At 40.9% G+C, this 14,170-nt stretch overlaps 1 protein-coding gene across 6 annotated transcripts in view; it reads left to right on the top strand.

Moving 5' to 3' along the window:
- MET (MET proto-oncogene, receptor tyrosine kinase) overlaps positions 1–14,170 on the top strand; it is a 130,917-nt gene that overhangs the window by 40,532 nt on the left and 76,215 nt on the right. For all 6 annotated transcript variants that reach the window (XM_014573355.3, XM_014573354.3, XM_075929236.1 and 3 more), the window contains exon 3: positions 10,773–10,964. In XM_014573355.3, the coding sequence (XP_014428841.1) occupies positions 10,773–10,964 (192 nt within the window). The remainder of the gene's footprint in view (positions 1–10,772; positions 10,965–14,170) is intronic.

Below are 14,170 nucleotides of genomic sequence, written 5' to 3'. Positions count from 1 at the left end.
AATGTGCCTAGGGACTTCCATGGGAGATACACTTGCTGACTCCAAGTCTGTACGCGGCTCAGTGACTCGAATATTTTACCACCATCCCGTGTCTTATTTTTAATTCTTTAAACTGACTAATGAACCAACACGTCCACAAAAATAATTTGTGTACTGAGTGAAATGTCATAAAATTAGCATAAAGGAAATGGACAAAATTCAGAGATTGCATAGGTCCATTATATCTGACTGAATCAACTAGTGCTAATGTACTAACTAGATTACAGGAACTCTTGCACCAGTAGTCAGTGACAAAAAACTTTTTGAATGATCTTGACAATAGAATATGCAATGTTTTTAATTTGTATTAACTAATTATATTAATATGCATGCCTTTTTTTCTACCTTTTTTACCTTAAGTAATGTAACCAGTCTCACCAATTTTTTTCTGTTATTCAGCAGTCAAATAGACCAAAGCAGCAAGTATTAATAGTTGATTAACATGATACTGTATGAAATATATACCAATGACTTTTTTCAGACTCATCAGTTATTTGGGGTCTCTGTTGACTTGTGTGGGTTTGGGATTAGCTCTTTATTAAAGCATAAATTTAAATGCAGTATTACCTTCCAACATTGTTTGTTTTGCTACAAGATGCTATTTTCATGTGACTTTTTGCATGTGTAATTGTAATTATTGGCAACACATGTAGCATCACATATGGAACATTTCCATTCTAAATTATTGTTTTCAGTTGTTTATAGCTTTGTCATATATTTACCTTTTCAGCCAAAATATGAGATGCTTGCTTTGAGAACCGGGATGTATTTTTCCCTAAAAGGTTCATCAAAACATTTGAGTCATTTTCAAGCACAAAAATGAGAAGGTGGGAGCACAATATTCTTCTTTCTAAAAATTGCAAATTTTTACATTTTAAAGAAAAGCTCTAGTGCTTTTGTTGAAGTTTGTTAAAAATTTGATATTTGAAAAGGCCAGAGGATCTAATCTAATACATTGAAATCTGTAGGATTCTTTCTATTGACTTATATGAATGTTGGATCAACCCCATAGTTCCAGAGTCATAAATGTGCCTTTCTTTGGTTTTTAGAAACTCAGATTTCAGTTGTTGAAAGATAGTGGAAAATGAGTGTGCTTCTACCAGGGATGAATTTATCCCAGTGAACTTGCCCAGGTATATGAGAACAAAATATGTCCCATTCTGCATATTTTTCCGTGTCATCATATCATTTATCACAAGGAGCAGGACTGAGGGAAAGAGGCAAAAGGGGCAGTTTGCCCACGCCCCCCATTTCAGAGCATCCCCAACATTACAGAGGAAGCAAATTTGATTGAGTGGGATTTCTGCTGGCACTCTGGGCCACAGTGCCACTCAGGTTTGGTGCCTGCCATTGATATTGCTTGGAATGATTTGTGTGCCTGAGGAGCCCAGATCCTACCATAGCAACTGCTGGCATCAGCAGGCCACACCAGAAGCCCAGAGCAGGAGCAGGATTGTAGAATACTTGTCCCACCAGCAGTGGACCCTTGGCCACAAGCAGGGGGAACCCCCACCCATCACCATAAGGACAGCAGCAACTGCACAGTCCTGGGCCCTCTCTGACTCCCCTTCCCCTGCTCCTTCCCCTCTTTTTAAACTCTTTTGCCTCCATGGTAATTTTCTGGATGGGGGGGTCCCCAATTTCAGATTTTGATCTGGGTCTCCAAAACCCTCTGGACAGCCCTAACAAAGAAGCGTGGGACCTGATGATGCTTTGTTGAAGCCAAAGGAAAATAGTCTGAGGTTTGATCCCCATTTTGAATATTGGCATTGCTCTGATCCCAACAGACAGCAAATAAATTATTCCTGGGTGGAATTCACTTATGACAGGGACACATGCAATGCAGTGCAGAACTATCAGGCTTTTGAATAGAGCTGTAAATCCAGGTGCTAGATCCAGAAGAACTTGAGGTGCAGCAGCACCCCCTGGCTTGGAGTGGTTTTCATCATATACAGAGTTTGCCATTTTGTTCTATGCCTTTCAGCAACCACATTGTGCAGATTGTTCCAATAACACTGGCTGTAAGTGTCTAGTGGCAAAAACTCTGCCTGGCTGACAGTACGTGGCGCAAGATGCCACAACTCCCACTTAACCATGGGAATGAGTAATCATCCAGTGCTTCTCCCAAGGCAGGCAGCATTATTAGCTGATGTATTAATTCACTGTGTCAGCAGCCAGCACTGGATAGACTTCTCGGGAGTCTCTGCTGCAAATGAAACCTGCCCTATCAAGCTAGGATACCAAGGGAAGGTAATGCCTGCCCTCCTTGATGTTTAATCCTCCAATAGCTCAACAGTGCAGGGAGGATAAAGCAGTGCTTTTATTCAGACTGTTTTGTCAGAAAGCAAGATGAGAGCTGGGGACATGAAGTTAGCACCAGCAACAATTTAGGTCGCAGCAAGTTACACTTTTCTTTTCATGAATGGTTATGTTGTCAATCAGTGAAAAACAAGCAAAATCAGTATTGTTTGTTTAGCATTTCCTGTGTATTTACACACAGCAGCTGCTTTTGGAAATACACGCCTGTTTTCGGAACATGTATAAGTTGTGCAATGTTTTACTAAAGGGCATATCCAGACATAAAGCTTTTTTATAGTAGCATCAGACTCGTTACAGTATCGGTTGGGGATGGGGCAGACATCTGCACAGAGCATGTGCCGCTGGCACGATACAGATAATGGGTTAGCATGAATCCTTTCCATGGCTAATATGGAGGGGGCTAGCTTAGGAGTGGGATCAGAGAGACCAATATTGCATAGATTTTTCTATCAGCATAGATTTCCCCTAGTGGCTGCACCAGCAATTGGGTTTTTCAGCTCTTACCTGGCAGATTTTCTTCTCTCATTCCCCAGTACATTTTGCAAGTGTTTTACCCAACTCCTTGGACTGGGTGCTGGATCTGGATGTGGTCTTGGATGAGGATTTGCATACACTCTAGAAGAGGATCTTGCAATTGCTCTTTTGTTACAGAATTTGCATTTTTTCGTTTATTTACAGTACTTATCTCTTGAGGTTTGGCCTCTGGTACTGTAGATGTTTGTTCTATAGAGATTTCTTCTGATCTGCTTTCTTGCAAAACAAATCATGTGAATTAGTCTTGTGAGTAACTTGAAAGGCATTCAGACTGTGATTACCAATTTATATACCCTCAGAGGTAGGAAATCTTCAAGATTTTAAATAACATTTTGTCCAGTTTCACAAACATACTGTACTATTTAATCATGCAGAAAAAAAATCCACCCTTCTGCCTTTGAGAGATGAAAGGGGAAATCCATTTACAGGTCTGCTTTCCTTTTATTTTATTTGTTTGGTCCAGCAATGCCATAAAACCACTTGAGAAATGAAAAAGGAGATTGTCCATGATGTCCTTTAAGGAAATAGGTCAAAGAAGGATGAGGCAAATAGGGTTTGTAATTGTGCCAGAAAATGGAAAGTTTAGCATGTTGTTTTTCTCTCTCTTCTTATTTGGTTGGAAAGTTATAATTACAAGAATTAATTAGTTGTCTCTACCAGTGCCCAGAATTAAACAGATTGGTTGGTGACAAAAGCAGAGAGTTATTGGATATGTGAAACCTCAAGAAAAATTCCTTCCAAAGGTAGCAATGATGGAAAGTCCTCTTCTTTTTGGCACTTTGTAATAGGTTTGGGGTTTTGCATAAGACTGGTAAACTGAATGTACCGGCTCTGTTTCCAGCCTTCTGAGAGACTTCCAGTGTTACATTGGGCAAATGATGTAAGCACTGAAATCCTAGACTCTCTGAAGTCCACAGAATCAAGTTTTCATCCTCTGTGTGCTTTGTTTTCATCATAAAACATGGGGGTAGTCATATTCATTTACTTTACTAGAGTGTTGTGAAATTAAACTAATTAAATGTTTGTAAACTGTCTTGAAATCTCAGAGGGAAGGCACTATAGGGGAGCAAAGTATTTGTATTTTATTAAAATATGCAAGACTGTTTAGAGGGGGAATTGCTAGGGTTGCTCCATTTTCCCATTACATGCTTATGAGACTATGCTGATACAGCTAAGGGTGTGTCTAGACTACATGCCTCCTTCGACGGAGGCATGTAGATTAGCGAGATCGGAAGAGGGAAATGAAGCCGCGATTAAAATAATCGCGGCTTCATTTAAATTTAAATGGCTGCCCCGATCTGCCGATCAGCTGTTTGTCGGCAGATCGGGGGAGTCTGGACGCGATGCCCCGACAAAGAAGCCTTTCTTCATCGACACAGGTAAGCCTCGTGAAACCAGGTTTACCTGTGTCGATGAAGAAAGGCTTCTTTGTCGGGGCATCGCGTCCAGACTCCCCCGATCTGCCGACAAACAGCTGATCGGCAGATCGGGGCAGCCATTTAAATTTAAATGAAGCCGCGATTATTTTAATCGCGGCTTCATTTCCCTCTTCCGATCTGGCTAATCTACATGCCTCCGTCGAAGGAGGCATGTAGTCTAGACACACCCTAAGATTGCTATTTTTTCTTAATTGCATGAGAGCAGACTCTCTTGAAAATTGTGTTCTGCAGTGAGGTGACAATACTATTTGTGTATCCCTAATCCTAATTCCTTGACCCTTGCAACCATAGAGCCAAAACATTGCTTTGAAGAGTTTATTTATAGAGACCATGGCCTTCTCTCTTCCAAATAGGCTAGGAAATCAGTCTAATATCTAAAATTATCTACTCTGTGCTCATTACACCAAATGTATGTTTTGAATATTTATCCCATCCTTGATCAATTTCCAGACCTACTAAGTGCTGGCTGGGAATGCCTGATCATGGAGATGTCACTGTGGGACGGTATTTGTGTTAATGTATATTGCAAATGTTCTCTTGCCCTTTTTTGTTTAAAATGTAGGCTTCTATACAGCAAAGTGCTTAATCATCTCTATCGACTGACTGTAGTGCACAGGTTCTCAGCCTGAAGCCCACAGTCCGCTAGTGGCCCAGTCAGCATACAGTTACAACCCATGTAACATCCTCAGTGCCATACAGGTAGTATATATAAATTGTGTGGATTTGGCTTACATTATACATATGGAACTATATATGGGTCCCACAGTTGTAAATATATTAAGAGCCACCTCTGTAATGTTTGGGAGGCTCAGTCATGGACCAGTAGCCCATTGTGCTAGGAGTTGTACAAGGAGAACAAAAATGCAGTCCCTACCTGAAAACCATGTTTAAGTCCATCCTTAGTCAAGAAAGCATTTGAGCCTGTGCTTAATAGGAACATTGAATGGAACATAATTCAATGGAACATAAAGAATCTGTTTTCCTGCACTAGCCAGATGTTTAATTGTTTAGATCTTCAAAGACTAAACTACTGTTTGTGTTGGTGAAGCTGAACACAGGCTGCATACTTTTACTGCACAAATATGCCACATAACTAATTCAAGATAAATACATAAAAATATAGTGCCTTTGTGTCTGCCTTACGTAATTATAGTTTTTGTCCATTTTCAAAAATGTTAAATTGATTTCTCTCTGTCAGTGTAAAAGCTTGGAGAGCCACACACTGGTACCTAAAACTCCTCTTTGCTTCTGAGAGAGCTCCATATTTCTCTGATTCAAGTTTTACTCTGTGGAGATGCCTAAGTTTCTTCTTCTCCCTTCATCCCCCCCTTGATTTAATTGGTGATAAAGGTCATCCTTACCTGTCCTTTCTTCTTATGCTAATCCAGCACTTCAGTTTCAGATTCCCAAAACCTTTTAATACTGCTACCTGCAAATGTATGAATTTTACTTTTGTATTGAAAAGTAAATGTGCTTTTTTACATGTTCACCATTCACTTGAATCATGAGACATGCTGCCATAATTAAATCATTCATTTCTAATTCATGCCAGACATTAAATAGTATGTCTTTTTCTGTTTAAGAAACTCACTTATCTTGGGAGCAGGATTTTGGACTGGAGAGGGACCGTTAATGATTGCAGATTTTCAGTTATCGGAGAGACTTAGTAGAAATCCTTAGCTAAAGCTACATTTTGGACATTTGGTTTCAAATGTGCAACTTTGTGTCAAGAAATTTTATTTTTATGTCAGCTGAATTGAATGTGCAAGCATTATTTAATTTTCAGGAAGTGACAGTTCTTGCTAGCCTAGCTCAGAGACTTTTGGGGCCAATTGGCAACATGTACTTTGCAGGCTGGATCCAGAGCAAATTCCAAGTAGTTACAATTTCCCCTTTGAACAAATAGGATTATTACCTCATGTCCATACTAGATATGGGCAAAATTAAACACTTGCTTACTACACTTCATCACATTCCAGTGATATACCTTCATCATATTAACATTTCTCTTTCTGAGTCAGATATACCACTTGCACTCCTAGTCATGCATAAGAAACAATGTAACTAAAGTCAAACTTATATCAGCAGGATCCCTGGTTATTTCAGTATTTGTGAGATTTGTCACTAGTATTTGGCATCATAATGTAAATGAGTAACCTAGAGATTAATTATTTTCCATTTTATCACAGAATACTTGGCAGAATATTTGTGTCAGGAAGAGATTCTGTCTTCACAGGGGTAAAAGGTTAAAACAACAGTACCCCCTTTTCCTAGTAGTATTTTGTGTTAGCTCAAACAGTGATTTACTTCAGCTTAGAATCATAGAATCATAGGCCTGGAAGAGACCTCAGGAGATCATCGAGTCCAGCCCCCTGCCTACCTAAATCATCCCAGCCAGGACTTTGTTAATCTGGGATTTAAAAACTCCCAGGGATGGAGATTCCACCATCTCCGTAGGTAACCCATTCCAGTGCTTCACCATCTTCCTAGTGAAACAGTTTTTCCTAATATCCAACTTAGACCTCCCCCACTGTAACTTGAGACCATTGTTCCTTGTTCTGCCATCTGTCAACACTGAGAACAGCCTCTCTCCATCCTCTCAGGAACCTCCCTTCAGGAAGTTGAAGGCTGCTATCAGATCCCCCCTCATTCTTCTCTTCTGCAGACTAAATAAGCCCAGATCCCTCAGCCTCTCCTTGTAAGTCATGTGCTCCAACCCCCCCAATCATTTTGGTTGCCCCTCCATTGGATCCTCTCCAGTGTGTCCACATCCTTTCTATAGAGGTAGGCCCAGAACTGGACGCAATACTGCAAATGTGGCCTCACCAGAGCCAAGTAAAGGGGAATAATAACTTTTCTAGATCTGCTGGAAATGTTCTTCCTATTGCACCCTAATATGACATTAGCCTTCTTGGCTACAAGGGCACACTGTTGACTCATATCCAGCTTCACATCCACTTCTAATCCCCAGGTCCTTTTCTGCTGAACTGCTCCTTAGCCAAGCAGTCCCCAGCCTGTAACAATGCTTGGGATTCTTCTGTCCCAAGTGCAAGATTCTGCACTTGTCCTTATTGAACCTAATCAGATTTCTTTTGGCCCAATCCTCCAATTTGTCTAGGTCACTCTGCACCCTATCCTCAATGTATCTACCTCTCCCCTAGCTTAGTGTCCTCTGTAAACTTGATGAGGGTGCAATCTATCCCCTCGTCCAGGTCATTAATAAAGATTCAGAGGGGTAGCCGAGTTAGTCTGTAACAGGAAAAACTTTAAAAACAACCAATAGTCTAGTAGCACCTTAAAGACTAACAAAACATATAGACGGTATCATGAGCTTTCGTGGGCACAATCCACTTCTTCAGAAGACCAGAATGTAGGAAGTCCAGATCCAAGAATAAATAAGTGAAGGAGGGAGAGGGGGAGAAGGAAAAAAAATGAAGGGGAGGAAGAAAAAAGAGAGCACGATTAGATAAGCTTCAGAGGGATAGCCGAGTTAGTCTGTAACAGGAAAGACTTAAAAAACAATAAATAGTCTAGTAGTACCTTAAAGACTAGTTACAAGAAGCTGAGAAGAACCATTATTTTGCACTTGGAGAGGAAGATGACCAACACCAGATTCTACACAGACATCAAGAACCATTAGCACCATTAGCACTTTGTTCAACATAAAAATGTTGAACAAAACCAGCCCTAGAACCAATCCTTGGGGCACTCCACGTGAAACCAACCACCAGCGCGGCTACACACGGCACGGACTAGGTAGTTCGGACTAGGCTTCCTATTCCGAACTACCGTTACTCCTCGTTTCACGTGAGGCCTAGTCCGAACTACCTAGTCCGTGCCGCGTGTAGCTGCGCAGCACGGAGTCCGCACTAGCGGACATTTAAAAATGGCGGCGCCCGGCAAGATGCAAATGAAGCCCGGGAAATTCAAATCCCGGGCTTCATTTGCAACTCCGGTTGCCTACATTACCACCCTAGTTCGAACTAGGGTGGTAATGTAGACATACCCTTACATATTAATCAAACACAAGTTTTAGAGGCAGTAGTTAAGGCAGTAGTTACCTAAGTCTTTACCCTCTGATGATTATTTGGTGGCCTATATGGAATGAGCTCGTTGTCCTAAATCAGTTCTCAGTGGGCAAGTGTGCACACCACAATAAGAATCAGTCCCAAAACCAATCCAGCAAAGCATTTCAGACATAAACAATCCTATTGAAATCATGGCTGGACCAGATAAGAGTAATAAACAGTCTTGAATCTGAGCGCACATGTCCCCAGACAATGCTTGGATCCTGGACACCTGAATGACTAGAGAAAGGAGCCAGTGAAGCTTCAGCGTGAAAAGGGCCCAGCCTACAAAGCTCCTGACTGGGGAAGATGTTCAGCCACATTGATTGCCTGGGATGCTCTACTTACATCAGAAAGAGGTATATGAAGTAGCCTGAGTAGCTAGAGGAGTCCTTGGCTAGTGACTGCTATAGACCCTGCCTACTGGACTCCTGAGCCCTGCCTCCCAGGCTGTTCCTGGTTCTTCCTTTTTCCAGATCCCCATTGGTTTCCAGTTCATGCTTTCCTGTGTCACACCAGATCCTTGCTCCTATCCCCTGGCACTTGGCTTTGACTCTGGCCCTGACCTTTAATTTTTTGCCTGACTCTGGCCATCTGGTTCAATGCTCCTGGTGCTAACCATTAGGCATGACTGCCCATGATCCATTCCCTACACTATGCCTCATTTGGAACCTCTTCTTGGCAGTATTGCTGTAGAGATGCATACAGACTAAAGTGCCTTCCATTCCCTAAACGTATGGTTGTTTCTTCAGGTCACAGTTGAAACACCTTGGGGAGAAGAAGGAAGCTGAAACTGTTACAGCTTGTGCTAGAATTGTTGACTTTTGATGATCAAGAGAGTCTTAACTTTCTAGTGCTGCCAATGGGGATCTCTTCATAAATACTACAATTAATACAATATTGGGTAGATTGGGAAAGGGCTTTCAATGCCTTTTACCATTTATCCAGCCTTGTCTGACTGAAAAGTTTTCAAGGAACGACTTTATTATGTGTTTGATCACCTTCTCTATGATCATAAGGTAAATCATCTACACCAATTATTAGAGTAATTATAGACTAAAAAGAAATTCCTCTTTAAGGGCCTGATCCATAGAGCCTTGCAAATCCACAATATACATTTTATATCTGTAGGTATCCGCATGCACAGATACGGATGTGGATATCCACAGATCATTTTTACAGATGCAGATATCAATTTTATATTCGTGCAGGGCTCTACTGATCCAGACTTCAATGAAGTAAATGGAAATATCCCCATTGAAGTCAAAGGGTTATGAGTCAAACTTAAATATCCCCCACACAAAATTTCTTCTTAAAGAATCAAACAAAAATGGAAAGAAAACAATACGAGCTCAATATTGGTTTCAAACGAGAGAAACAAGATATTTATATTCATAGAGCATGTTCCAGAAGAAAGGTAACTAGACTGTTTCTAATCTTAAAGTGGTTATAGATCTTTTAAGGGATCCCTGTTTATTATCTGTATTATTTCACCAAAATGGAAGATGAAGCATCAATAGTAATGGAATTATCAGTTAATAGATTACTATTGAATTGTGAGTACAGCATAGTTATCTTCTTTTCTAAAGATTAACCTAAAGTATATTGTTCAAGGTATTTTTCCAATGAAAAGAAAAATCCATGTATTCTCTATTAATAATCAGAAGAGAATTCTTTTAAAGTCTACAAATTTGACATCTTTTATAATAATCTTGATGATAAAATATAAAAAGACATTAAAAAAATAATGTACAAGTAGTAGATTATCAAAATAATCTCAGCCTGAGTAATTATATTGATCTAGTTTTACTTTTAATCAGAATCAGAACAGTTTTTTTCCATTTTATCTCCCTCACTTCTCTTGTCCTTGCCCCCCACCTCATTTTATGTATTTATTGTCACTGAAAAAGGGGGGGGGGAATAAAAAAGGGAAGAGAGGGAAGGAAAAATTAGGATGGGGTATTGAAAATTTTAAAATGTTGTGAACATTTCCTCACTCCTTTTTTGCTGTACATTTTTGAGACCTCTAAATGAAATGAACTGTAAAATGTATGGTGTATTCTATACTATATCTTAATGTAAATGCTTACATATATCTACTTATTCAACAGAAAAAAATCATCATTATCTTCTGGGCAACTACCCAGACAAAAGATATTAAAACAAAATGGAAATATTTTCATCATGTTAAGAAATCATTATCTTCCTAGTGGAACATGATAACTGGTGAAACAATTACAGTTTGAAACCTTTAAGTATTTCTGATCAAATGCATTTGTGTCCACTTGCCAAATGACTTTTTTCTGGTGAAGTTCTTTTCCTGCCTGTGCCTTGCTGAAGAGACACTTTTCATGCCTATTTTATTTTCTGACAGACGTTTTCAAGAAATGCCTCGTACTGTGAAGCACAAGATGATGAATATCGTCTAGAGGTTACGACTCCTTTGCAACGGATTGATTTGTTTATGGGGCAATTCAACAGTGTCCTGCTAACTTCAATATCTGTCTTCACCAAAGGGTATCTTACTGTTGCTAACCTAGGAACATCTGAGGGCCGCTTCATGCAGGTAAATGTAACTGTGATGTTAGCATATTTTAATGAGTTTACAGAGTGAGTAAGATAAATTAGAACCATAAGAAGCTGACTATAGATAAATGGGGTTGCAGAAAAAGTGGGGAAAATATAGCCACAGATTAATGGAATAATGAATGGAAAATCACAAGAGCTGAATAAATTGGAGCATCTGTAAGGAAACATACAACAGCATACTCAATACAGCATCTCTGAAGAAGATTGACTTTAAGTTCATCACAAGACTCAAGGGTTCTATGACTCTCTTATTTTTAGCTCTCTGATCATGATAATAAGGTTAGCCCTTTCTGATCTCACTGAGAGCACCCTTTCAGATGTAAGGCCTCCAACTCTTACTAGGGATGTAATAGTGTAGTTGATTAACCAATAAGAAAAAGCTTATAGGTAAATATTATAAACTACACTCATTTCCCCCTTCCTCCCCCCGACAGTAATATTTTTAGCAGGCTGGCCAGCAGCCCGGCTTAGTTCCGGACCTATCTCTGCTGCAGCTCTGCATTTAAAGTATATTAGGAGGCAGGCAGGCAGCACAGCTCAGTTCCGACTTGTGTTGGGTCTGGAAACTCAGACTCCTCCCCAGACGGGCTACTGCCACCCCGCGCTGCTGCCTCTGTATTGGCGGCAACAGCATGGGGAGACCAGCAGCTAGTCCACAAGAGGAGCTGGTTTTTAAACTGGCTCGCCTTGCGGACCGGCTTCCGCCTAGCATCCCACACTGCTGCTTCTGATACAGAAGCAGCAGTGCGGAGTAGCAGAGGGCTCCTTGGGAGTGGGGCTGGAGCACACTGTCTGCTGGCCTCACCCCCGGGGACTATAGAGTAGTTGAGTAACTGATAAGAATTCATGAATTGACTATTCAATTAACCGATATTTAACATCCCTAGCTCTTTCCTATTTCTATGTGGAATAACACAGTTCTCCCACATGTACCCAGGGACCAGTGGCCAGCTGTTTCACCTGTTCTAATCCCTTAACATTTTGCAGGGCCGACTGAATTTGGGGTACATGAGTTTCCTTCCTTCTGGGACTTGTGGTCAGTATTATAGTGCTGATAGCTTTCCTTAAAAAAAAATTCTTATTTTGCAGTCAGTACAAATCAATAGATGGAAAAAAACAAAGGTTAAAGCAGGAGAAAGCCAATACACATATCTCTCTTACCTGAAATACTACTAATAATAGCAACCTAGCAGGCTTAGCAACTTCAGACACCCTTTACTGGTGTCTGCTTATCTGTCAGTCAGGTTCTCTTCTCCCCGCCCTCCCCAACCCTCCCCCCCCCCCCAACCCAGAGAAAATGTCCTTTTAAACCCTGCGGCTACGTCTACACTGGCCCCTTTTCCGGAAGGGGCATGTTAATTTCAGCGATCGCAATAGGGAAATCCGCGGGGGATTTAAATATCCCCCGCGGCATTTAAATAAAAATGTCCGCCGCTTTTTTCCGGCTTTTAGAAAAGCCGGAAAAGAGCGTCTACACTGGCCCCGATCCGCCGGAAAAAGCGCCCTTTTCCGGAGGATCTTATTCCTACTTCAAAGTAGGAATAAGATCCTACTTTGAAGTAGGAATAAGATCCTCCAGAAAAGGGGGATATTTAAATCCCCCGCGGATTTCCCTATTGCGATCGCTGAAATTAACATGCCCCTTCCGGAAAAGGGGCCTGTGTAGACGTAGCCTGCCAGTGTTCTTAGTCCTCCAGGACAGTTCTTTAGTTATTAGTGGACTTTGGCCCCATGAGTCAGATTAGTTCCGTAGGTTGTTTAGAGACTCAACTGAGTCACCAGAGCTAATAGTTCTGCCAGCATTGTCACTTTATCGTCCTTATGTGGAAGCTGATCAGAGGAAGTGGAAGCTGGTCTTAAGCTATTTTCTCCTTCTGTCTAATCCGTCCCAGATGGTGTCCCTATTGGGAAGCATTTAATCAATGATATTTTTTCAGAAAAAAAACCATGTCAGATCCAGGCCACATACATTAACAACTGATTGTTCCAGGGCATCCATGTAGATGTCATACTTGCTGTCCTGGCTCCCCTTCCCCCAGGCTGAAGGAATCCCACCACCCTAACAGTCTCCTGCAGAGGTAAATGCTGCTGCTACTTACCCCTCTCGATCCTATGGGGAATGAATGAATAACTGGTACACTGTGATGCCCCTGCAGAGAGGTGACGTTGCTCTTGCTGGTCATCCTGTAAAGACAGGGTGTAAAAGTAAGTCTAGGAAATGACCTACCCAAAAGGACACATGGAACATTTTAGAAAAATCCAGTGTGAATCTCAAATATGAAGTCCCCAGGTTGAACGCACTGCCTTAAGGATGGAGGTTGCTTTCATACAGGGATGCCGAGTGGTTCAAGCTGTGTCCTGCAAGTCTTGGGACCCACGTTTTAGCCCTGAATGTAACCACTGATTCACTGTATAATCCTGAGCTAACAACTTACCCTGTCTGCCTTACTTTCCCACCTGAATGCATGCATTATAATGTTTTCTGCCCTCTTTGTCCCACAGTGAACCTTACTCCAGTAGGCTTTGGGTAAAGCCCTTGGAGATCTCTGAAGGAAAGTAAAAAGCGGTATTTTTATTGTGCATTCATATCTTGAACCGGACTTTATATTCAAGATTTTGTCCATCTCACAGAACACTAAATTATAACAATTAAAATACTTCCAGTCGACATTTCTCATTCTAGGGCCAGCCAGAAATGAAAAGAAAGGCTATTGTGTGAGCTGCATATTGCCATTAACAGAAACATTCACATCATTGAATTAGATTGGCTTGAATTACAGAGGGAAGTTATCATGAACATCGTACTGTAATAACACTCTAAGCCTTTCTTTATCCTGAACTGCCTTAGGCTCTAGTGTATCCATCAGCAGAATGAACACTCAGATAGCCTTTAATGACTGGTAACAGCACATCTGTGTAACCAAACTTAATATTTCTTGCCTTGGAAAAGGGTACCATGTCTCCAGGATACAGGAATCACAGCATTTTCCAGAATGCAATAAACACACACACATTACCTCTTTTTTACCCCTCTGATAGTTGTCTGGGTAATACTTCCAAATGTGTTCATTAACAAATTTACAACTAATGCAGAATTGCAGTGGAGTTTCTATGGTATTCTGTCTGGTATCTGCAATGAATGGAAAAAAATCCATAGGCTGCATCTAGACTGGCAAGTTTTTC

This window comes from Pelodiscus sinensis, chromosome 1 (assembly GCF_049634645.1).
Source record: "Pelodiscus sinensis isolate JC-2024 chromosome 1, ASM4963464v1, whole genome shotgun sequence".
NCBI lineage: Eukaryota > Metazoa > Chordata > Testudines > Trionychidae > Pelodiscus > Pelodiscus sinensis.
The sequence above is the reverse complement of the archived record's forward strand: the minus strand, read 5'-3'. Positions and strand labels throughout refer to the sequence as shown.